At 40.9% G+C, this 24,292-nt stretch overlaps 1 protein-coding gene across 2 annotated transcripts in view; it reads left to right on the top strand.

The window, feature by feature from the left end:
* The window catches only part of SHANK3 (SH3 and multiple ankyrin repeat domains 3), a 252,283-nt gene that overhangs the window by 172,110 nt on the left and 55,881 nt on the right, over positions 1-24,292 (top strand). The window contains exon 14 of one of the 2 annotated variants that reach the window (XM_075273796.1): positions 8,235-8,255. The exons of the other annotated variant lie outside the window; for it this stretch is intronic. Within the exon in view, the coding sequence (XP_075129897.1) occupies positions 8,235-8,255 (21 nt within the window). The remainder of the gene's footprint in view (positions 1-8,234; positions 8,256-24,292) is intronic. 2 annotated transcript variants of the gene reach the window in all.

Below are 24,292 nucleotides of genomic sequence, written 5' to 3'. Positions count from 1 at the left end.
GATATCATGAGGCCTCCCCACCTCTGAGGTGTATATTTTACAGAAGTTCCACCCCCACCACCTCTACAGTATGCATGACAGATCCTTGCCCATGTACCATCTTAGAGGTCTGTGTTTAGTGATCTATGACCTTCTTTGATATACATTTACTACAAATGGACCTGCATTCCACTCCATTGCAGTCGGCCTGTTATAGAGCAGGAGGGCTGATCAGATTGTTACATGGTTATGTGAGAAAAGGATAATGTGTATTTCATTCATTTTAATCCCTGTTCTTTATAGGCTCCGGAGTCCAATGGGTGGTATATTACTGACAGCATACTCTGTATAAGTGCATTTGCATAGATCACTGTCAGCCATCTGACTAGAAACACTCACTGGACTGTAAAAATTGCAGATAATACTGGAAGTTTTCTAACAGATTAGACTGCATGTTCAATGTTCCAGTCTCCTCCAGTCCTCTCATGTGATGTGACTGCTATAGCCAGTCACTGTCCTCCTGGGTCATGTACGCATGAACAGTATGACATCACTGAGGCCATTGATTACCTGCAGAGGTCATATAACAATGATTCAGATGTTACTTCTTCCAAACCAACAGGGACCAGGACAGTGGCTTTGGAATGGAGGGACATTCTGTTTAAAATTTAAGATCTCTTATTGCTGTCAAAGAAAGGAAACAGTCTTGTTTACAACCAGAGGCTTACAAGTCCTACAGCCCTTATATCTGTCTCAGATGGGGGATGCGGCAATGTATTCAGTGTAAGCAATTAGCTGTGAGTTAATCATCTGGTTGTCTTACCTAGGCTCTGTTTACACAGTGCTGCTGAATATACAGTATGCACTAGATGTAGGAAATTGGTTGCCATATTGTTGTGTACATCTGCCTTTAACTTGCATTGATAAGAATGGTTTACCCTATCTAATAGTTTTTACATGATGATGGTAGACATCTTGTCAGAGAAACCAGGAGACTCTTCCAATGTATATGCTAAAGGTAGTGGTATAAGGAGCTACAGGGGCAGGCAATAGTAGCAGTTCCCTGGATTCTGAGGGGACTCCAAAGGTCCCTCTGCCACATAAAATACACCACTATTCTAAATAAATAGTGCAAGGAACATAATGACCCCACTCTAGATTTTGCATTAGGGCTCAAAAACATAAAATTCCCTCTCTGGCTAAAGGTAGCCATGCACAGTAAAAAATTATCAGTTGTTTGCTGGGTTTGCCATAGTAGAAATGGTTGGATTCTTCTTTCCTCCCATAAACCTTAGAGCAGGGGTAGGGAACGTACGGCTCTCCAGCTGTTGCAAAACTACAACTCCCAGCATGCATACTTGCTCTGCTGTTCTTGGAACTCCCATGGAAGTGAATAGAGCATGTTGGGAGTTGTAGTTTCACAGCATCTGGAGAGCCAAAGATTCCCTACCCCTGCCTTAGAGCAATGACGGAACCAGACAAAATCATCTAATGGAATATAAGGGCTCGTTCACACGGTGTAACGTGCCGCGTGATGTGGCACGTGTACGCCGCGTGACCCTTTGCGTGCCGTACACGCTCCCATTCATTTCAATGGGAGCGGGGGATCGTATGCGCCGCACTAGTTTGCGGCCGTGCATTTATTCACGGCCGCAAAGGGTCACGCGGCGTACACGTGCCACATCACGCGGCACGTTACACCGTGTGAACGAGCCCTAAGGTGTACCTAATACTTTGAATGACTTTTCACGATAAGCTGCCAGTATATCAGGGGTAGCACTATTTCTGACCATAATATGACTTCTATTCTGCATTTAGTAGTTTTCTCACTGCATGCTCCATCTCTGATTCTCAGTTTTTTCTGACCTGGGAGCAGAGATCAGCTGCAGTGATGTTTCCCATAAACCGAACATGAACAAATCAGAAGAATCTGCTCCTTAACTCAATTACTGAGGAACTTCATGGAGGATATTATAGAGCAGTACTGAACAATATATAAATCTATAAATAAATATAAATCTATCCATGTAGAAACTTGATATGAAGCTCCAGCAGCCTCTCTGCCTGTGTTTGTGCCTCTGCATTCTCCTTCTTTAGATGAGGGCCTCATGTGGTAGAAAAGCCACGGTTTGGCTGAAAAGCTGTGGAAAAAAACGCTGCAATTTTTACAGTCCCTGCAAAGTGGATTGGATTGTAGCAAATCTCATTAACACATTGCAGAAAAATACACAGTTTTGAAAATTGCATTGTGGAAATTGCGGACTTTCCCTATAGGAATAATTGAAGCAGACGCAATGTGTTTCTGCTGCGTTTTTTCCCGCAGAGCTTTTTCGCTGCGGCCCACTACGTGAGGCCACAACTTTAAGGCTCCATGCACATAAATGTGCCCTTTGTCAGAGTAGTAGCCATGCTTTTCACAGACTCATTATATTTTAATGGCCCCATACACACACCTGTGTATTATCAAGGGTCCATGTATGGGGTCATGGTGAGCATGGGCATGTCATATATGTGTCCATTTTGCAGCCCAGATTTACTGAAGGCATTTAAAGGGTCCATGGAGGCATGGGCCGCAAACAAATATGATCCATGAGCTTCTTGTGCCATTTTACCACATACTGGCACATGTTTGTGTGCTTGTAGCCCTAATATGGTTTATCTTCTCTCCCTTCCTCCTCCCACCTCCCCTCCATAGACTTCAGTGGAGAGACTTATTTTGATGCTTATGTCAGTCTTCAGAGACCAGACCTCTGTGTTATTGTCAGTAAGGATGCAATCAGGATACATGGAGAAAGAAGCACTTTTCTCTGATTAAATTTATTACAGATTCTAAACGGGTTGTCCTGCATAAACTAAAACTTTAACAATAAACTAAACCCCCTCCCCGGCCTGGCTTCTAATTTACTCCCTTTAAAAAAAAATAAAAATGTATATTTATCCATAAGCCTGTGGCGGTCATGTGACTGTCCCAGGCACATTCTTTATTTCCTGGTGACGTTCTGTTTTGCTGTTTCCGGGGACAGCGTCTGTCTTCCCCCGTCCACTTCATACTCGCCAATCCTCATGTCCTCTTCTTCTGCTGGGCATCACTTCCTTCACTAGTGAGCAGCGTTCTATTGTGCATGCGTGGTATGGCTGCTGCTTCTCTTCACTTCTGCCAACATTCTATTGCGCAGACGCCAGCTGGCTCCCAGGTGCGGGCAGAAGAGGGGACAGCAGCAAAAAAGTTATCCAGGACGAGAAGACAGGTAAGTATGATGGGGTGGTGAAGGGGTTGGAAGGCTGAGTTAGTTAGGTAGATAGAGCTAGTAGTCCACAGGCTAGATAGGGAAATGGGTGGTTGTGAGGGACGAAGTGAGAGGGGTGATCTGAGTGAACTGCAATGCATCATGGTAATCATAGATTAAGACAGCAGGAAGCTACCCATGTAAACAAATGCAGAGGATACCAGGAACTCCCAGAGAAAGCAATTATTAACCCATTGATTGCACTAACAGACCTTTTTTTAAAAAATATGTTTTTGCCCAGAAAACCCCTTTAATGTAATGATTTATGCAAAAATTGTTAGAAAATGAGTACTTCACGAATAAAGATAGTGATTAAGTTTCTAAAAAAGCAAATATTCAACAAAATATGCACCTAATTAATTATAAAATATCAATATATGTACAATATAATAAAAAATAATTATTTATTTTTAAATCATAGTCTGAGTTGGTAACTTTATCCTGACTCTGACTCCATCCAAAGTTAGCCACAACTCCAATGCTACAGCCCTGGCTGCTTCTGTGTTTCACTCACATTACAAAAAACACATTGTAACAAACCTTCATTTGTTAGAAACATTCTTGATTAGAATCTAATTTTTTTATTTATGAAACACATCCAAAATCATTGTAAGGCTAAACCATACCATAGGGGTGCTGCCATACTGTGCTCCCAGTCATGTGCGTTTACTGCTATTTGCCTTGCTACACCTGTACTTTTCCATTAGAAGCAATGTAAGTACATGTGTAACCCACAGTTAGGGTGCATTCACACTGAGTAAACGCTAGCTTATTCTGAACGTAAAACACGTTCAGAATAAGCGGCGTCTAAAGCAGCTCCATTCATCTCTATGGGAGCCGGCATACGAGCGCTCCCCATAGAAATGAATGGGATGCTTCTTTCACTCCGAGCAGTCCCATTAAAGTGAATGGGGAGTGCCGGCGTATACGCCCCGGCATGAGCAGAGCTTGCCGTATACGCCGGCACTCCCCATTCACTTCAATGGGACTGCTCGGAGTGAAAGAAGCATCCCATTCATTTCTATGGGGAGCGCTCGTATGCCGGCTCCCATAGAGATAAATGGAGCTGCTTTAGACGCCGCTTATTCTGAACGTGTTTTACGTTCAGAATAAGCTAGCGTTTACTCAGTGTGAATGCACCCTTAGTCATAAATGTATACACTGTCTACCAATAAGTATTTGGACACCTGTGGTAGAATAGAAAACAACATTTATTCATATTCAATAGTTGGTAGAGCCTCCACGAGCGGTAATTACCGCCTCAACCCTCCAGGGCATGCTTTCCACAAGTCTTTGTATGACGGCTAGTGGTATTTTATTCCATTTGATTTGGAGAAGACAGGTAAGTTCTTTCACCGATTTTGGACAGTTGCAGTTTTGGGGGTCTTCCGACTCGGGGCACATTCCGACAATCGCTGTTCACCTTCCACTTCGTAATCACATAAGCCACTGTCGATTTTGGGTAGTTCAGTTTGCTTGCTATGTCCCTTAAGAATTGACCATTTCTGTGGTACCCCACAATTACCCCTTTCTCGGACAGCTCTGCACTTTGTGGCATTTTGCATGCGACTAATGCCAATGCTGTTTTCTACACGATATTTAACAGCAGAAGGCGTGACGTACATCGCAACCGCAGATATCTTCATTTGTATTTGCATGGGTGTCCAAATACTTATTGGTAGACAGTGTATGACTGGTAGTAGAGTGAGGTCACATCTGTAGGATGGTGACACACCATGTACCTGGATGCTGCATCTGGACCCCGGCCACCAGTACTTTCACTTTTCTGTAAGTGAAATGTGAAATAGTTTCAGCCATTTTTAATTCCTGGCAGTGCGGTAACAGCAAAAACACAGCACTGGTGCCCTGAGACTGGATTTGGCTATAACTACTTCTTGTGTCACCACCTGAAAAGAAACACTCTAACGTGAGGCCCCTCATTGCGGAAGCACAGCTTTTATTTGTGGCAGAATTTGCTGCATTTCACTAAGCCAAAGCCAGAAGTGGATTGAGCAGAAGGGAGAGGTATAAGGAGCTGCCTATATATTTCCGATTCCTTTTGTAGTAATGCTTGGCTTTGGCTGAAAAAAATCGCAGCAAAATCTGCAACAAAAACGCTGCGTATACACAAAGTGGGACCTCAGCCTTAGGCCACCTGCATACAAAAGGCACGGATATGGTTTTCACTGACCTACACATTAAAAATGAATTGACAGGGCTGCTGTGTAGATCTGATATAGGACTGGTATAGGGTTTGTATAGGCCCTGCTCCATAATTTGCAGATGTTTAATTTGATCCGGACACACAGCTGCAAAAACAACGGCATCTATGTGTATGGACCCAATGAAATATAATAGTCCATGCTTTTATCCACGATTGCAGATAAAATGTGTGTTCATGTGTATTAGGCTTAGTTCACACGGGCACAGAATAGCGTATTTTGGACCAAAATACACCTGCCGCAATTGTCAGTCGCAGCTTCCCGCTCCGGAGTAGGCCCAAAATGAATGGGCCTAGTTTGCAGGGTGCTGCCGCGAGGCAGACGCTGCGGCTCAATGAGCCGCGGAATCCGCCTGAAGAAAGGGCAGCTGGCTTCTTTTTTCCATGAGCGGCAACATGCCACTCGTGGAAGAAAGATCGCTGGCGGTCTTCATAGACCACCATTGTGAGCGGGCGGATTATGACATGGATTCCGTGCCAAAATCCGCCCCCTCTGTACCCGTGTGAACGAGCCCTTACAGTTTAACAACTACATGTGCGTAATAGTAATAGCAATTAACCCCATCATGTCCCTCACATTAACCCCTGTGTGCTTCACATAAGAGTTACTGACATGTGAGAGACATGGGGGTAATAATTAAGTATCTTCATCATTGAGGTCCTTCATCAGTACCTCTCTATGTATGTCTCACATATTAGTAACCCTTATATGGGACGCACAGGGATTAATGTGAGGGACATGATGGAGTTAACTGCTATTAATGTGAGGCACATGGAGTTACTAAAACTAAATTAACTCCAAATGCCTGACACATGTACCTGTTATTTTTTACTTTCACTTTGCTGTACAGAGCTCTCCTCCTCCTTCTCTTCTTTTCAGGGATACAGACAGGATTTCATCACTGTAGCAGACAGGGTGCTTGTGCTGCACAGTGTAACATCCGGCTCCTGGGCTTTCCTCACCACTCTCTAGCAAGAGAGGAGGGAGTGTCCTATATCATTGTAGTAGCAGAGCACTAAAGGACGCTCCCTCTTCTCTTAATATGTGCAGGTCCCGTGCAGGCTGCTGTGCCAGCAAAATATGCCACATGTGCCAATCATGGCATGCGTGCCAGGTGTTGCTGACTCCTGGTGTAGAAGAGAATGTGAAATGAATCCATACATTGCCCATTTCACTTCACCATTCATTTTCTTCTGATTTGGAGAAGGATCCTGAGTAAAAAGCAGATTGAATCCTAATCAGACTCCTTGAGTGACAGTGAGAGTCACCCATACACAGTGATTGACAGCCTTCTGTATACTGTATGTGGATGGGGAAAGCAGGATTCTCACTGTCTCTTCTAGGAGTCATGTCAGGGAGTTACTCAGAAATTATTCCTTAACTCATAAGTTACTCTCAGGACAGTCAAAATCACTTGACCAGGTAAACTAAAAAATGAAAGAACTTTACAAATAGTCTGTTCAGCTTCTATATTAATCTACAGTATATGTTACCATCATAACAGACTAGAGAATAAGACCACGTAATTCTCCAATTCTTATACTCTGTAATTTAATAAAATCCTCCTACACTGTTACTATGTAAATATGTCAACAAAGTTCACTCCCTCAGATCCATTGCTTCTTGGCAACCCAGTGACCATGTGTGAATTGAAAGGAGTAATATATAACTACTAGAACAGTCTATACACAGTGTTTTTTCTTAGTCTGTAACCATGGAGATGGCTAGATATGTAGAGTAAACAGCAAATGATAAAATGTATCTTTTAACAAGATAGGAATAAAGACATACAGTGTTGCTTCTTTTTATTTGGAAGCAATTAAAGACGACCTTTCGCTCCTTCCAAGTCTAAGTCTTTGCATCTTTCAATAGATGTTCCTCCGCTGTTTCACGTGCAGTTGGAATTTTTTTCTCTAGATCCTACCTCTTCTCAGCAATTGGTGCAGTTATTTTCTGCACCCAAGTAAAGCTCTTTATTGGCAGTTAAGCAGGTTCTGGATGTCTACTGTATACCAGACCCAGCCTAGTAGGTAGCAGCCTGGCACAGCCTACTGGACAGTAAAGAGCATAGTCAGTATACTGAGTGCTTACAGTGCAGATTACTAAGGAAGGGTGGGAACCAGAGGAATAGATTCAACTGTGCAGGAATCAGTGGAGCTGCACCTACTGAATGATGCAGAGTTATAGGTCCTGAAATCGTTGCAGAAGTTTATGTACATATCCCTTATTTTAAGATTTTTATATGCTACCAGACATCCCCGTAAAGGTACTTCATGTGGACTTACTGAAATGCACTCAGTCCTACTATAGGTCTCCTGTGAGAGTTGCGGATAGTTCATGTTGCTCAATCTTTTCCATCTCTAGCTCTGAACTTCATGCTTTTGTTCTACAAGTTAAGTACAATACTTCATCTTGTAGATTTCATATATATTTTGTGAATATACAAGGTTGCTATATATGTGGTGACTTTCTATGTTTATATTACAGAATAATAGAAAACATTTTTCCCAACTTACCGAATAGTCTTTATGTTTGTGTTTGCTGTAATACGTCACAATTGTGTAAGTGTGAATTTGTATTTCACTGTACATTGCTATTTTATAATTTTATTGCTACTGTTATGTAATTCTTGTGTGGCTTAATAATTCTTTGAGTGACTGTTGTACTGTGAGAGTGTTGGATCTTCTTGTGTCTTCATCTCATGCTTTGTCTCACTGGCTGTTTTATTCTCCATGCTCCATTGCAGATGCTCTCGTTCATAACGTAGGTAACTATCACACCCCTTCACAAGTGGATGGTGCCCTTCACTCTCTGTAATTGTTTATTGCCCTTATACCCTTTCCTTACCCCTCTTTGTGTTTTGAACACCCCTTTCAAGAGACAGTAAGTGTGAGCTTTGGTCCTAAAGACCAGATATATTTTCTAATTAGATTACATTTGTGTGCTGGGCCAAACCAAATTCTTGTTATAAGGGGTTTTGGCCTGTTGCAACATGGAACAGAACATGGCATAACTGCTCAGCTTTTACAATATTGTAGTTTCCACCTGATTTTGTGGGATAAAAATATGTTTGTCCTGAAATTGCCAAGCTGACATTCTCTTGTTTTGTCTTTGAGGAATAGTATCTCTTTATGGGTTTTCAGCTTCTATATGAACGCATAGATGCTGTCATTTTTGGGCTGGCAATGCTAATGTATTCTTTGTTTTCTTATGTTTTTTTTTATTTGTATTAAAAAAAATGCATGCTCTGTTGATGGAGTCCATTGTAGTAGGGTTGAAATGGATGAAAAGCAGTCTTAACAAATGAGAAAGAACTTTTTGTTGAGATCTGTGCTTCTAAACACGTTTTATTGAAGAGTGAATTTATCACAACAGTAAGAGTTTACAGCTCAATAACCTCACATCACAGTTGTGTATTTCTTTAATGTTAAAAAATAATAGACTGCAGTTTTATTTGCTTAGGTAACAATTAAAGGGATTATGCCAAGTTTACAACTTAAGTCTCTGGTGAGGTTTCAACTGCTGATCACCGGAATCTCTCTTGGGTGTCTCTTGTACCTCCATCTGAACAGTGTTATAGCTGCTCGCTGCTGCCTCATTCATCTTTCTGGGGCTGCTGAAGAAATGACAGCTACAGAGCTTGGCAGTGTCATAAAGCCAAAAGGTATCTATTTTTGTGATTGATCAGACAAGTATCATCTATCCTGTGGATAGGCAGTAAGTTGTATACTTGGCACAACCCCTTTAAAGCGGTTTCCAGGGACTTACATATTGGTGACCTATCTTTAAATCATCAGTATGTGATCGGTTGTGGTCTAACACCTGGAATTTGCAGGATTTGTGTTGTGGTGTGTTATCCTGGTGAATGTAGCAAGTAGACCATGGGCTGACTACGGCTATGAAGGGTTCGGGAAAGAACATACTCAGAAACAGCTCTCAAGTAGGATATGGCATTTAGGCAATGCTTGGTTCATATTCTAGGGCCTAGAAGACATTCCCCTCTACATGTAGTATTATAGTGTTGCCACTTGGGTCTATGGATTGGCATAATTGATATCAAATTTTGACCTTTATGGTTTGAAAAGAATCAAAACATTGTTGCAGACTTTCAGTTGTCTGGTTTTGGTGAGCATATATTTATTGCAGTTTCCTGCTCTTAGCTGATATTAACGGATCCCTATATTTTCATCTGCTGTTGTAGCCCTTCCATTATAGAGTTCAGTGTGCGGAGCATTCAGAGTTGCCAGTGCTGTAACACATGGTTGTTTAAGTTAGTCATCCTTCTTTCGGCTTAAAGCTTCTGGTCTGGTATGTTTCCTCTGATTTTGCTCATTAACAAGTTGTTTTTAGCCACAGAGCTAGCAGATTCAGTTGTGTACTTGTGTCACTGTTCAAGAAGTATGTCATTTCATAGCACCCATGCACTGCCAACTGATAGATGGAAATGCATAAACTTTATGTCAGAAATCTGAATTCAGCTGCTTCTGCTTATAGGATACTGTGCTGATCTGAGAAGCTTCTGCAGTATCGGAGGTTCCCTGGGCTTATACAATTAGCCACTGAGGAAGCATATAAAAATTCCTATCCTCCTGAATTCCTCCTGCTAAGTTAGTACTGTAGTTTGGCTCTGAACCCTGATGTGTGTGTTGGTTTGCTTTATTCAGCCTCATGACTTGTTTCTGGTTATTTGTTTTCCTACTGTTTGGCTGTGTATTGGATATATTCATTTTGTCTTCTGATTCTGTCTCTGATGTTACCTCTCTTGAACTTAACCTAGGCTATGTATTGGATATCCGCTTTGTCTCCTGATTCTGCCTCTGATGTAGCTCCTGGAACTGACTGTTACCTTGGAAGTTATTCTCCTGTTTCAGATCTGTCCTGTTAGTTAATTGTGGGTTCTGGTTTGGTTTCAGTTAGTGGAGTGTTTATTTGTTGTATAGTTGCTGTTGGTGATAATGCGGACCTCAAATTCAGCAAAGTCCATTTGGCCTTTTGGCTAGCTCTTGTGAATATGTTTGAGTGTCTGGGCTTTCAGCGCTGTATAGGATATAAGCAGCTGTTGTACTGCTTTCTGTTATCAGCAAGATCCTGCTATTTTGTGATATTTGTTTCTGGAACTCTAACATAACACTTGCAAATGTGAGAAAAAAAAAATTGTTAAAACCAGTGTATTTACAGTCAAAGAAAAATGACAATCTAAAGCAATGTAAAAAAACAAACAAACCCTAAATATACTGAAACATGTTATTTACATACACTTTAGTATTTTGGTCAATTTTTGCATCTGTATTTGTAAGCCATATCCAGTGGTGAAACCTGCAGAGAATAACTATAGTAGAAAGATTTGTCTATTATCTGTGTTTTGAATCCATTCCTTATTGATACCAGTCTCAGCTTGAAGTAGGTAAGGATGGGGCTACACCTGCATTTTATTACACAACAAAAGATCTATGTAGTATCGCTGTTCATAGAAATTCATTGAGTATCTTGAAAAGCTCATCTAAGTCGCTGTACTGTGAAAAAGTATCTAGTGTAGCCCCAACCTAAAGCAGTTAAAGTGGGTGTTTCAGATTCAGAAATATAGTTTTCCTTACATAAAACATGAATAGTTTCAGTAATAATCTTGCAAATTTAATGGGTACCATATCTGCCATCAGACCCAGAGGACTCACCACAGAAAAACAGGCCCTAAATAGACCCAGTTGCGTGTTTACGTAAGAATGTACTTCAAACCAATATTAGTGAATTGCAGGGTACTGCCAGATCATATGAATAAAGGCCCTGCTTCCCACTACATCTGATGCAGTTGTCCATTAAAGATCTGCACATCTGTCTTAAAGGGGTTGTCCCATGAAAAGCATCCTATCTATACTGCTAGTTTGTGTGGATTTAAGACATTTCCTAAATACATTGCTTTATCAAAACTGCTTTGTTTGGCCGCTATCTTAATTTATTCACTTAATTGTTGACACTACGTTTCTATGGCCCTTGGGATTATCTGCTCAGTTCCCAAGTGACTAGCTGCCTGCTCTCAGGGGGGGAGGGAGGGGCTGAGTGCTGGGAGCAGCTATGAGCTGTGTGTGTCTGACAAGCAACGGAGCTCCTCAAATAGGGTAGGGGGGAGGTGAGAGCTCCGGGATTACTGTGCTGTCTTTCTTTAGCTTTTCCACTTATCAGCTGGTTTAATTGAATTTGGCTGATAAGGGCTGAGATAAGGAGATCTTTACCTCTGTATGTAATGCAAGCTGACTCAAATCCAGCTCTGCTACATCAGCTTTATACTGTGGTAATGCATTTACAACCAATCCCTCATTACTGACTGCAAATATAGCAGATAGCAGAGCAAGTGAAACCCTGCCCACCAATGTGCTGAGAAATCCAGGAAGTGAAGAGAGCACAGAGCCCTGCAGGCTGCAGAACAAGAGTTATGGGAATACCTCTTTAAGTCACACTGGTGTAATATCCTGTGAAGCCAGTTACCTCCTATCATTTGGATATGCTTATTAATGATAGAGACTACTTTTGAGTGGTGTTCAGACCTCACAGTGGACTCCGGTGGTCCACATTCTAGGTATATCGCTTCTTTGGCAGCTTGACCCCATGCTGCATTCTTAAGTTGTGGGTATCAGAAGAAGGAGGTAGAGGGCAAACTAAGATCTTGCATTAGAGACGCAAAGGATCAAAAAGTACCATCCTGGTACAACTGAATGAGGCATTTAAATCTGTAAAGCATTGCACCTCTCTTAGATTGGGATTACACTGCAGAGGGATAAGGGGCAACCTGTCCATGTCACACTGTGCAACCACAAGCCTATTCCGTATGGTTACTTCTTCCAAAATGTTCAAAGTGTAACATCAAAGTGGATACATCATCCCTCTACATAGGCCTATTATCACATGGCAGTATTCTGGTCATTTTTGCATCAGCATTTGTAAACCAAATCTAGAGTAAAAGTATAATGAAAACAATTACAATACACCTCTTATGTGCAAATCTTTGTAATAGGCCACACATGACAGTATTTAGGAAACTAAGGAGTGGCTCCAAAAAATAAAATGGGTGCACATATCTGATCTTTTTGTAGGTACTTTTCATGGTATTAGAACATAAAAGGCCTCTTACATTTCCTGAATACTAATAGTAATAATATGAGCGATATGAATATGACCTTAAAAGTTCTGTCCTGTCTATATTGTGGTTATTACTTCATTTATATAACTTTATTAGAAATTAGGTTATGCTCCACTGCTTTGCTTTTAAAGCTCTTATAGACTTCTGCGTATATTCTCAAGAGTAGGGTGGAGAGAAAAAAAATCTATAATTACCATGTAAAACAGGAAAATGTCATTTAGAATGGGTTCTATGAAAAATCTCTTCTGCAAAGAGGACATTTCATGTCCTCAGACCACTTATTTCTTAAATACCCCTAGACAGCAGCTCCTCCACCAAGTCTAGCAATGTGTTTGCTTTAGTAGCTGTTCCAGTTACAAGCCTTACAAATGAATGGTGCTTTTAAATATCAGAAATGTTTCAATATATCTTAAGACTATATTTTTCCTTCATCACTTAATAAGTTGTTCTCCTGCTCCTTATCTGCAGTCCAACTGCTTGTTTACATTATATTCCTCTAAGCCTAGGTTCACATCTGTGCTGGGCTCACCACTGTTCAGGTCCGCCTGTTGGGTTTCTGACGTTTTTATCCTGAAACCAGGGAGAGAAAAGTCCTCTGGAAGTTTTATCTCCGCTGTTTCTTAGCAGTTTCTGCGGAGTCTTCATCAAGCACAGATGTAAACCTAGCTTCATTGCTGTGTTTCATATATAGAGCTCTATGGAGAAGGAGGGACAGATTAAGATTAGAGATGAGCGAGTACTGTTCGGATCAGCCGATCCAAACAGCACGCTCGCATAGAAATGAATGGACGTAGCTGGCACGCGGGGGGTTAAGTGGCCGGCCGCCGTCAAAGCGGAAGTACCAGGTGCATCCATTCATTTCTATGGAGCGTGCTGTTCGGATCGGCTGATCTGAACAGTACTCGCTCATCTCTAATTAAGATTCTTTTGCTGGCTGTCTAATTGATTTATTGTCTATATGTACTAGTAGCCTCTTATCTACAACCTAGCAGTGTTAAAAGAGTTTAGAATATCTGAATTATAGGAGCAGTCTAGCAATGTGTTTGCTTTAGTAGCTGTTCCAGTTACAAGCCTTACAAATGAATGGTGCACGCGGGGGGTTAAGTGAGGGGTGCCTTTTCTATCCCCCTCAGTACTTCATAGACTAAGGGCTCGTTCACATCTGCGCCTGTACTCCGTTCTGCAGGTTTCCTGCACAAAACAGGGGCAGGAGACTGAAACCTGCCGGCATGTTTCAAGCCCATTCATCTGAATGGGCTTGAAAAGTCTCCGGCCATGTGCGCCGGTGAGCGTTTTATGCACTCCGCGGTGAAACCATTTTTTTTTAAACCAGACACAGAGTCGGACATGCAGTACTCTGTGTCCGGTTTAAAAAAAAATGGTTTCGCTGCGGAGCGCATGCAGGAGACGGAAACCTGAAAACGGAGTTCAGGCGCTTGTGTGAACCCAGCGTAATATGTAGAAAGTATCTCTGCCTGGTAAGAAAGAAGAGGTATTTCTTTAATAAGATATGTTACAAAGTTTCTTATTTTCACCTGAATATTCATCTAGGCCAGGGGTGCTCACACTTTTTCAGCATGTGAGCTACTTTATAACATGACCAAGTCCAAAGATCTACTACCCACTTCTTGTGGGCAGGGCCGGGGTGGGGCAGAGAGTGAGAGCAGGAGGCAGCAGCGTTCTTTGGTTACCTAGTAACGGCCCTCGCTCAGCATGATGGGAAGCCACAGAATGCCCACAACATGGAAGCAAGGCGGCTGCCCAGGGATCCCTGGTGTCTGCGTGTTCACAGCGCAGGCTGAGAGTTATCTGGAGATGACTCTCAGCTTGCGCTGTGAACAAGCACTCCGGACACTTGCAGGCCGGGCAGCAGCAGCTCCAGGGGATGACGCGCTCCCCGCTCTTAGGGATGGAGGGAGTAGCCGGGGTGCTGCTTGTTCACAGCGCAGGCTGAGAGTCATCTCTGGACACTGGCAGGCCAGGACCGCCATAGCCCTGACTGTGAACGAGTGCAAAGGCCTTGCACTCGTTCGCAGTCAGGGCTGCGGCGGCCTCGCCTGCAAGTGTCCGGAGATGACTTTCAGCCTGCGCTGTGAACAAGCAGACACCGGGGATCCCTGGCTGCATCCCGCGATCGACCCATACGTCCTTTGCGATCGACCGGTAGATCGCGATCGACGTATTGGGCACCCCTGATCTAGGCAAAGGTGTTTATAACTGGAAATTTGCTTTAATAATTCAGGTGAAAACGGGATTGTGTGAATCCGGAAACAGCGTAGATTTCAGGTATAAATTACACCAGTTTTCTAGAGTGAGTTTTAGTAAATTTATCTAACCCACCTTAGTCTCCGCAATACTCTGCCTACTTTCATAAAAGGTGGCAAGTAGGTCGCACAACCAGCAATGCAGCACATGTTTGGCACAGTAAAGGGTTGTGCTTTAAAGATGTGCCACAACTACAGCCATGTACATCAGTTTTCTGACACAGAGGGAATAGTAAATTCCCCCAATGTTGTTTGGCGAGACAAGATGAAAGTGGAGATATTTGGCCACAATGCACAGATATCACATTTGGTGAAAACCAAACACTGTGTATCAACACAAACACCTCATACCAGCTGCCAAACACAATGGTGAAGGGGTGGTGATTTGGTCTTGTTTGTAGCCATATTCCTTGTGTCATTTTTGCCTTTTTTTCTGCACTGCACTTTATTTCTGAAACATTTGTCCTTTTCCCCCAAAATATTATGCTGCCCTCACCACTTTTTGTGGTAAGCTTAAAAGGAGCAAAGTGTACATAGCTTTTAAAGACACATGTAAACCAACTAGCACATATACACCGGTGCACTTACATCATAAATGTAAATACACTCATTCTCTCTCATTGTCGCATACCTAAGACCTGCATCTCTTTGATGAATTCAACAAGTTGAGCACAAAGACCAAATCTTGCGAATATTTGTTGAAATGAATCTTGTGAGGGTCACCTATCTCAAGTTACTGTCTATATTTGAATAAAATTCTGTAGACTTCTTTGCGGCAGCCACCTCCCATATTAGCACACTGATGTTCTCGTGAAGCTCTCATGTATCATGGGCAGCATTGTGGAACAGTGGTTAGCAACTATATATGTAGATAAGACACAAAACTCACAAATCACAATAGGTGATTTCATAGCTTAACTACTCTCCTCTGTGCACATAGCAGTTAATAGGTTCTACCCCAGACCTTTGTGTCTATGGCACACGGTCCATCTCCAGGAAACAGAAAGATACAAATTATTTTAGGCTTAAGCTAGATGCACATCCATAGAAGACTCTGCCACAGAGTCCAACAAAAATCGGCAGAGAGAAAAGTCTGTGGGTGTCCATGGGTAACTGCTGTTTTAGTGGATGGGCTCTTCATCATTCTGAATTCCAACTCATGTATAAAAGGGATTAACTTCCTTTTGGCAAATCCTTATTCATCTTAATTCTATTATTCTGACCACTTTGGACTTAATGTTACATTTTATGTATGACATGGACAAAGGAGCCAATAAAGACATTCGACAGAAGGAAGGGCTACTTATATCAGCCCTGGAGCACAGGTAGGATACCAAGGCAGAAAGAGGCCTAATAGAATGCCTGGCTTCATCTGGGACACATTAGTGTCAGACAAAAAAGTCAAATCGAAGTTTGTTAAATTTTAATCCTAATTAATTAAATGCTAATTTAAAATGGGTAGAAATTACAGAATCATTCTTTTTGAAGGGTCATCTGGTGGTAAGCTGATACCATGATTCTCTGCTGCTGCCGCTACACGACCAGTGGTCCTATATAATCATTGGAGGAACCCAGCCCCAAGTATTCATTCCATCTGCAGTCCTGCACAGGGACAATCAAGCATTATACAGTTCCCATAAAAATCAATACGGATAAACAAAGAACAGCACCGAGCTGCACATAGTGAAGTACCGTACAGTGAGGAAGTCAATAAGACAAGAAAGTTGCTCACCTTGAAAGGTTGTAAACACAACCGTTTCTCTCAGTTTATAGACCACTTATGGAGGGGAGGTCTTTTGCCCCTAGGGGAGAGCCAGCGGGATCCACGTCACTCTAGGTGTAGGTAATGGCAAGGATGGACCGGACAAAAAAGAGGATCTCTGCGCTCAATCCGTCGTCTTTTAAAATTTCACTTTATTTTGGAAATATAAACACAACGCCCTTTTTCAAGTGTATGAACTAAATAAAAATAAGAACAATAGCCCCCCAAAAAAGGGGGGGAGTAGCAGCAATAAGCAATCCAATAGAGACTAATAAAAAATATACATAAGTAAAAAGCATCCAAATGTTTCTTTGACAATTTAAAAAGTGTATTACACAACATGTTGTCACTATAGCATGGAACTAATAAACTATTATTCATAGAGAGAATACCCTCCATATATGTCTTAAGTCAATCAGCATGATAACAAACCAGTTGTTCATGACAATTTAAAATTACTACAGTGAGGAACCAACAGGCTATTCCTCATGGAAAGAATACACTCCACTTATGTCCCACATCAATCAACATCCTAACACACTAGTTAGTTCATGTATAGGGTTCATATTAAAAATGGTGAAAAAGATAATATTAACAGGTACATCAAATCACCCAGGCTAGAATCAGCCATGTAAGGAGACTAATGTTAGGGAATAAAGCCCATACATATCAAAAATATAATTAGAATATGGTGAGAGGATATTGAAAAGGTCTTACCTTATATCTCACGTCGAGCTGGATGCTTAATCCAGCCGACGAGGACTAGACCTTTAAATAACATTGGTGGCAGTGGATGTTTGTGCGCCTTTTTTGATATGTATGGGCTTTATTCCCTAACATTAGTCTCCTTACATGGCTGATTCTAGCCTGGGTGATTTGATGTACCTGTTAATATTATCTTTTTCACCATTTTTAATATGAACCCTATACATGAACTAACTAGTGTAATACACTTTTTAAATTGTCAAAGAAACATTTGGATGCTTTTTACTTATGTATATTTTTTATTAGTCTCTATTGGATTGCTTATTGCTGCTACTCCCCCCCTTTTTTTGGGGGCTATTGTTCGTATTTTTATTTAGTTCATACACTTGAAAAAGGGCGGCTAGCCCGAAACGCGTTGTGTTTATATTTCCAAAATAAAGTGAAATTTTAAAAGACGACGGATTGAGCGCAGAGATCCTCTTTTTTGTCCGGTCCATCCTTGCCATAAAAATCAATGGACTGTCTGTGTAATGCTTATACATATTGGGTTTTCTTTGCTAGTGCTGATGACTGGGGCAACCCCTCTATTAACACAGAATTCCCTAAAAAGATATGTGAAAATTAGTTTTCAAAATTTGACAACTCTCTTACAAATAACCTCTCACTGTCATTTTCTCATATTCATGTTTCAATTTTTTAATGTTATTACATATGACACTGTATTTTAAGTGGCTGACACATATGTCATGGGACCACCATTTGGAATTATTCCTAAATAAAAGCTCTTGGTTTTCCCAGTTAGACAGTCGGTGTAGACAAATTATTCAAGACATATGTTGTTTGGAAAAGGAAAGCTGCAGAGCAGGGTTCTTGAATTTGAGACTGTTATGATAAAATTCACAAAATTAAAGTTTTCTTTACTTGATATTTTAAATATTATTTTAAATACTAAAAAATCTGTGATCAGAAACCTTCCTGAATTTTTTTTTGTTTGTTATTTCTTGTGTCACCTGGTTGTTTTTGCCTCTGATATGCAGCTGGATGCATTTATGAAGAACACGGCTCATATTCTTGTGCAGTGACCTCTGTACAGATCATAGAGCAGACTTTTAATGCACTTTTATCAACCTATAGAAGTCAATGAGTGGTTTGTTTTTTTTCTGATTGAAGCAAAAAAAAATGATGCAGCAAAAATTGCAATGCCAATGGATCACGGTTTTTCTCACAGCGTTTTGCACAGAAAGTTTGCAGAGGTTTCCTTTGTGGACTTTCTGCTTTAAAGATATATATAGGGAATCCGCTGGTGTTTCTGTAGCTATGATTGACATGCTGCAACCACTTTGCTGTGACTGTAAAATACCACATTTTTTTCTGAGACTTTTCTGCCACGTGAGGCTTTGGCCCTAAATGGGTGTGAGTAGCACCTTAGATTAGGTTCACATCTGCATCAGAGTCTCAGTCTCAGAAAATAAGCGGTGAAAAAAAAAGTCCTCTATGGAAAACTTTTTTTTCTGCCGCTTTCATTGGTTCTGTTTTAGTGATCTGTCACTCCATTGTTTGGGTCCCTCAATGGACCTGAACACTAGAGTGCAAGTGCTAGAAACCAGCGTCACGCAATATGGCTACCTCTTAATCTTGTAAAGAAGTTAACATAAAAATATTCAAGCAGGTAAAGAATAAATATTTTTCAGTATTTATCATTAATTATTAAACTTTTTTTTTTTTGAAAAAAAAATATAAAAATTTTATTTCAGCATCCTTGTTGCGTATTATTAGAATAAACTCCAGAGGCGCCTTATAATTTCAGACAATCCTTTACACAACCCAACTCTGTGTCCTGAGGATGAATTGTTAATATGCGTGTTACGCTTTCCTATTTCCAATGTTGTCATAAGAATTAGCATAGTTACTTTGATATGGATAGATGTTGGACAACACATCTAGTGAAACTTGGACTGTAACTTCTTTGGACTACAGCTGTCAACACAGAAAAAGAATGGCTGCCAGTTTAGTTTATCTGCCACTTATCAGGGGCTCAGTTGATTTTCATTGACGTCTTCTTCTACCAGTTCTTAGCAGCGTATACTGTACTACAACAGCGGTTACAGTATTTTGGACATTGTACTTGTCTTAAATGAAGCTCTGGCAACTAGGGGGTTAACTATCTTTTCTTATGTCTGCCTAGTTCCTGTCTGTTATGATTTAATATTTAATTAAATAGTCTAAATGACAACAATGTATACAAGCATTTAAAATTGTCTAGTCCCTTGTTATAGAATTCACCATTTTATTTTAATAAGGGTCTGTTAGCAAGATGGCTTCTTAGAGGAAACCTACAAATTCTTGATATTCACCTGTAAGGGAATTGCTAAAGGAGCAATTTCCCAGAGCTACTGGTGAACCCTCATGGAAGGGGCACAACAAGACAGTGAGCCCTAAGCTGAACCCACCGCTGCCCCTACCTGCTTGCCTCATTGCCCTAGGCAACAGAGGACAACTGGTCGACACGCCTTTCCTATATGTAAGTGACAACACAGAACGCAGACAAGACAAAGAACATCAAAGGGAGGTCAGCTAGCCAAAGGTCCGGTAACAGCAACGCAGTACAAAATCGTAATCCAAGAGAATAGTCACAAGAGAAGTCAAGGGTCAGAGATCAGTAATACAATAGTAGCAGAAATAGGTGTTTAGCAGGGATAAAGTCTAAGGACAGAGTCACAATAGCCAGCAAGCCTATGTGGGCTGATGGCCTGTATATAGAAAGCCCAGGACCCGCCCTAGACTTGATTGGTAGACAGGCTGTCAATCACAAAGGCAAGGCTAGAATTAACTTTTTTTTTTTTTTTTTTAATGTAGATTGTGAGCCCCATATAGAGTTCACAATGTACATTTTTCCCTATCAGTATGTCTTTTTGGAATATGGGATGGAAATCCATGCAAACACGGGGAGAACATACAAACTCCTTGCAGATGGGTTTTTGCCCTTGAGTGGGATTTGAACACCAGGACCCCAGCGCTGCAAGGCTGCAGTGCTAACCACTGAGCCACCGTGTGGCCCCAGAATTAACTATTTGATGAACAGATAGAACCAAGGTACAGGAGATGGGTGTGGTGGAAATTCAAATACAGAGGATAGATAATAGAGCAGTGTTCACTCAGTACAATGAAAAACTCTAAGCAAAGAATCAAACTGTACACGCTTCCTGTGCCGCAGGACGCGCAGAGACCCGAACAGGCAGAGATGTTACATCACCAGAAACAATAATACACTAAATTAAATAAGTAACCAAGAAGTAAGTGTAAAAGTGCACATAACAGAACTAGTAGTCCCCTTAATCCTGAAATTTTTGAGAAAATGATTACAATATACTGAGCAGTTAGTTTCTTATACTGCACTGCCACAAACACGTTTATTCTTTGCCCATTAAAAAGGATGTTGTAAATTGTAGTGAAGATATATGTATATATATATATATATATATATATATACTTCTCTACACAACTTCTCATTTGTGGGCAGGAGATAAGTTTCTCCATTTATTCCTATGAGGCCCATCGATGTGAGACCAATAGGAATGAATAGAGAAACTGACTTCCTGTCCAGACATCAGATTCTATCCCAGTTGGAGAGTCACTATGTAAGTCACATGACCAAGTTAAGGACCAGAACAGAGTAGATAACTCACAAATTCATCCACCATTAAGAGGATTTCCTTCACTACAATTTACATAAAGTACTTTTTTTTTCATACAGGTTTTACTTTACACTGTACACTTTTTTTCCCCTTATGTCAGTTCATTATGTTGGATGGCAAAAGGAGAGTAATATTGTTTCCAAAGCCAGTCGCAGTGCTTAAAGGGTGGTGAGAAACATATTTCTCTAATATGGTATATTCCAAAGTTTCTCACTTTAGCTGAATGTGTTTTTCCAGCAGCTTCCTCCTCCTCCTCTTTCCATGGACTTTTTTAATATTACAAAGTTTCTTATAATTACCTGTAATATTTATTCATGAAGTGTTTTCTTATAATTGGAGGGATGTGCCACAATAATGATGTAACAGGGAGCAGATGTCTGGATCCATTGTGCCACCTACCAGAAGAAGAACCAACTCTGGGACCAGACCAACTCTGGTATGAGACACCAGAGGGTACAGACATAGGGATAGTCAGGAACCAGCTGAAGTTCAGTGGCAGGCAGCAGACAATCGAAGTTGTAGACAAGCCAATGTGAAAGGCAGCAGACAGCTCAGGTTCAGAAGTCCAGGACAGGCTGAGGTCATACACTGGTAGACAGCAGAATAGAATCAGGATCAGAAGCATGGCCAATCACACAGCAGTGTAGTATGGAACCCATACAGAATGAGAAGTGGTAGATTCAATATTGCTTTGGCACAGTTCAGAGGGTTGAGAAGCTTAATGTGGGTGGAAGCTACTTGGAATTGGCTGAGGAGCGCACACATGTGGGTTTGTTAGGCCTTCAGGGCAAGACCAGATGCTACGAAAAAAGGCAATATACAGGAGCAGAGAGTGTCAGAGACCTCATGGAAAGCATCGGAGGCAAGCCAATGCCTGTGTTTGTTAGGAGAGCGAGCATGACGGTGGGCAAATGCTGGTTGTCAGAATAGTTTATCAATATCAGTTTAGTGGAGGTAGACCATTAAATTCAGAAGTGGTTGGTAGTGGTACAGCAATAATCCATATAGTGCAACGTTTTAGGCAAGACTGCCCTTCCTCAGGATAGGCATGTTCTAGATGAAGTTCCAGAGAGGACTGACATAGAAGCAGCTATTCTGAGTTTAAGTTATCAAAATGATACTTCTGGAAAACCCCCTTAAGGCCAGGGTAAACCGCAGTATAAAAAAAAAACATAGCAAACTGCGGTATATTACATTAACTGCAAAGTGGATGGGATTCTGGCTAATCCTTTATACACATTGTAGCAAATAATCCGTAGTATGTCAGTTAGGTAGGGTTCACACTACCATTGGTGTCCGTTTAAAAATAAATAAATAAACGGACACCTATCATAACGGACAGTAACTGATGGCTATCAGTTACTGTCCGTTGCCCATAGATTTCAATGTAAAAAAAAAACGGACACTTGCTGTGTGTTTTTTTCAAACGGACAGAAAAGTCCTGCATGTAGGATATTTTTTGTCCACTTGAAAAATCGGACATGGTTGTAAATGGACACTAAAGGGCAACAGATAAAATCCCATTGAAATGAATGGAAATTGTAACGGACACAGCTAGTGTTCGTTGCTAGAACCTCGAACGGACAGTAGCTACGGACACTGCTGTCGGACAACCACGGTAGTGTGAACGCTTCCTTATACCTACGAAATAGCTGGTGATTAGTGTATAGGAAGCAGAAAGTTTGCAGAGGTAAGCTCTTTGAGCTTTCTGTGAAAAGGGCTGCAGGACAAACTGCATACATAATATATATGTATTACCGTATATATGCATACATGTATATGTATGTGGTTTTTACATTAATATTTATTATGCCAAAATGTAGTGGAAAAAAATAAAACTTTTTGAAAGTGGTTTGTAATACCAATTTTTTTCCCAAATAACATAAATAACATAAATAAATGAATCTTGGCAAAAAAAAAGTCATTGCTAACTGATCTATTATAAAGTAGTCAAGAAGAAGGCTAAATATTAGGCACCTGCTACAGATGATGCTAGGAACACCAGAACATCAGAATGGAAGAGTACAAAAAAATATAATCGGTTACACTCAGAGTTCAACAGACTCCATTGACTATAATGAAGTCCGGCAGGTGACTAATGTTCTAAAACTGAAACCGCCAGATAAAAAAGTCCTCTGTGTAGGATTTTTACCTTCATTGATTTTCAGACAGAGAAGCTCCAGCTCTAGTATAGATGTGAACATAGCTTTACCCTAATTATTAAAGGTTTACCAGTATCCCTTAGGGAATTGGTAGAGGTCTCCTTTAACTCCTGGAATGCTTTCTTCTTTTGATTTTCTTTAGTCAATTTACTACTTTTTGGGAGATAATCTGTCACGTAAAGGGATTCAATCATTAAAACTGCATTTTTTGTAGCTAACACTTAGGAATAGCCTTAAGAAAGGCTACTCTTCTCCTACCTTTAGAAGTCTTCTCCGTGTCGCCATTCCGTAGATATCCTGGTTTTCAGCAGTATGCAAATGAGTTTTCTCGCAGAACACGTCGCGGAGAGGGCATTCCAGAGGAAGACTAGGCTGTCACTGGAAAGTTTTTTTGCAGCACTGGGGACGCCCCCAATGCTATTTGAGCTCTGGGGATCGCCCCCAGTGCTGTGAGAAAACTCATTTGCATACCAATGAAAACCGGGATATCTACGGAACGGCGGCGCGGCGAAGACTTCTAAAGGTAGGAGAAGAGTAGCCTTTCTTAAGGCTATTCTTATGTGTTAGCGAGAAAAAATGCAGTTTTAAATATTGAATCCATTTAAGTGATTCATTTCTCCTTTAAATGTGTCATGTTCTTCTCTAATAGTCACTTCATAATTGTAACCCAATGTCTGTACAGTATTCATTTCTCCAGTTTAGCATGTCTATTATTTCCCAGATATAATCTGACCTTCATTTCATTTTATTTATTAATCAGAACGTCATTGTGTGCGATTTTCTGTGGGATGAGACGGTGAAGGTCATCTCTCCTTGAACAGCTCACAGGATTTGTTCAATGAATGGTGTAATACATGTCCAGCAGAAGGATATGTACTGTATCTTTCCCTATTTTGGTTATTTGCTGTTCAATCTTTGTGGATTAAGAGATCTAGATATTCAGTGGAACACCATCTATATTATGAGATGTTCTCAATAGAGACGTTCCTGGTACAATCGGCACTCATCTCATAATACCGCATTGATGATATCCTTTTGATGATAGAACTTATCTGAAGGAAGTAATGGTTCTCATTGAAAAGAT

This window comes from Leptodactylus fuscus, chromosome 5 (genome assembly GCF_031893055.1).
Source record: "Leptodactylus fuscus isolate aLepFus1 chromosome 5, aLepFus1.hap2, whole genome shotgun sequence".
NCBI lineage: Eukaryota > Metazoa > Chordata > Amphibia > Anura > Leptodactylidae > Leptodactylus > Leptodactylus fuscus.
This window is presented reverse-complemented; position numbering and strand designations above follow the sequence as displayed.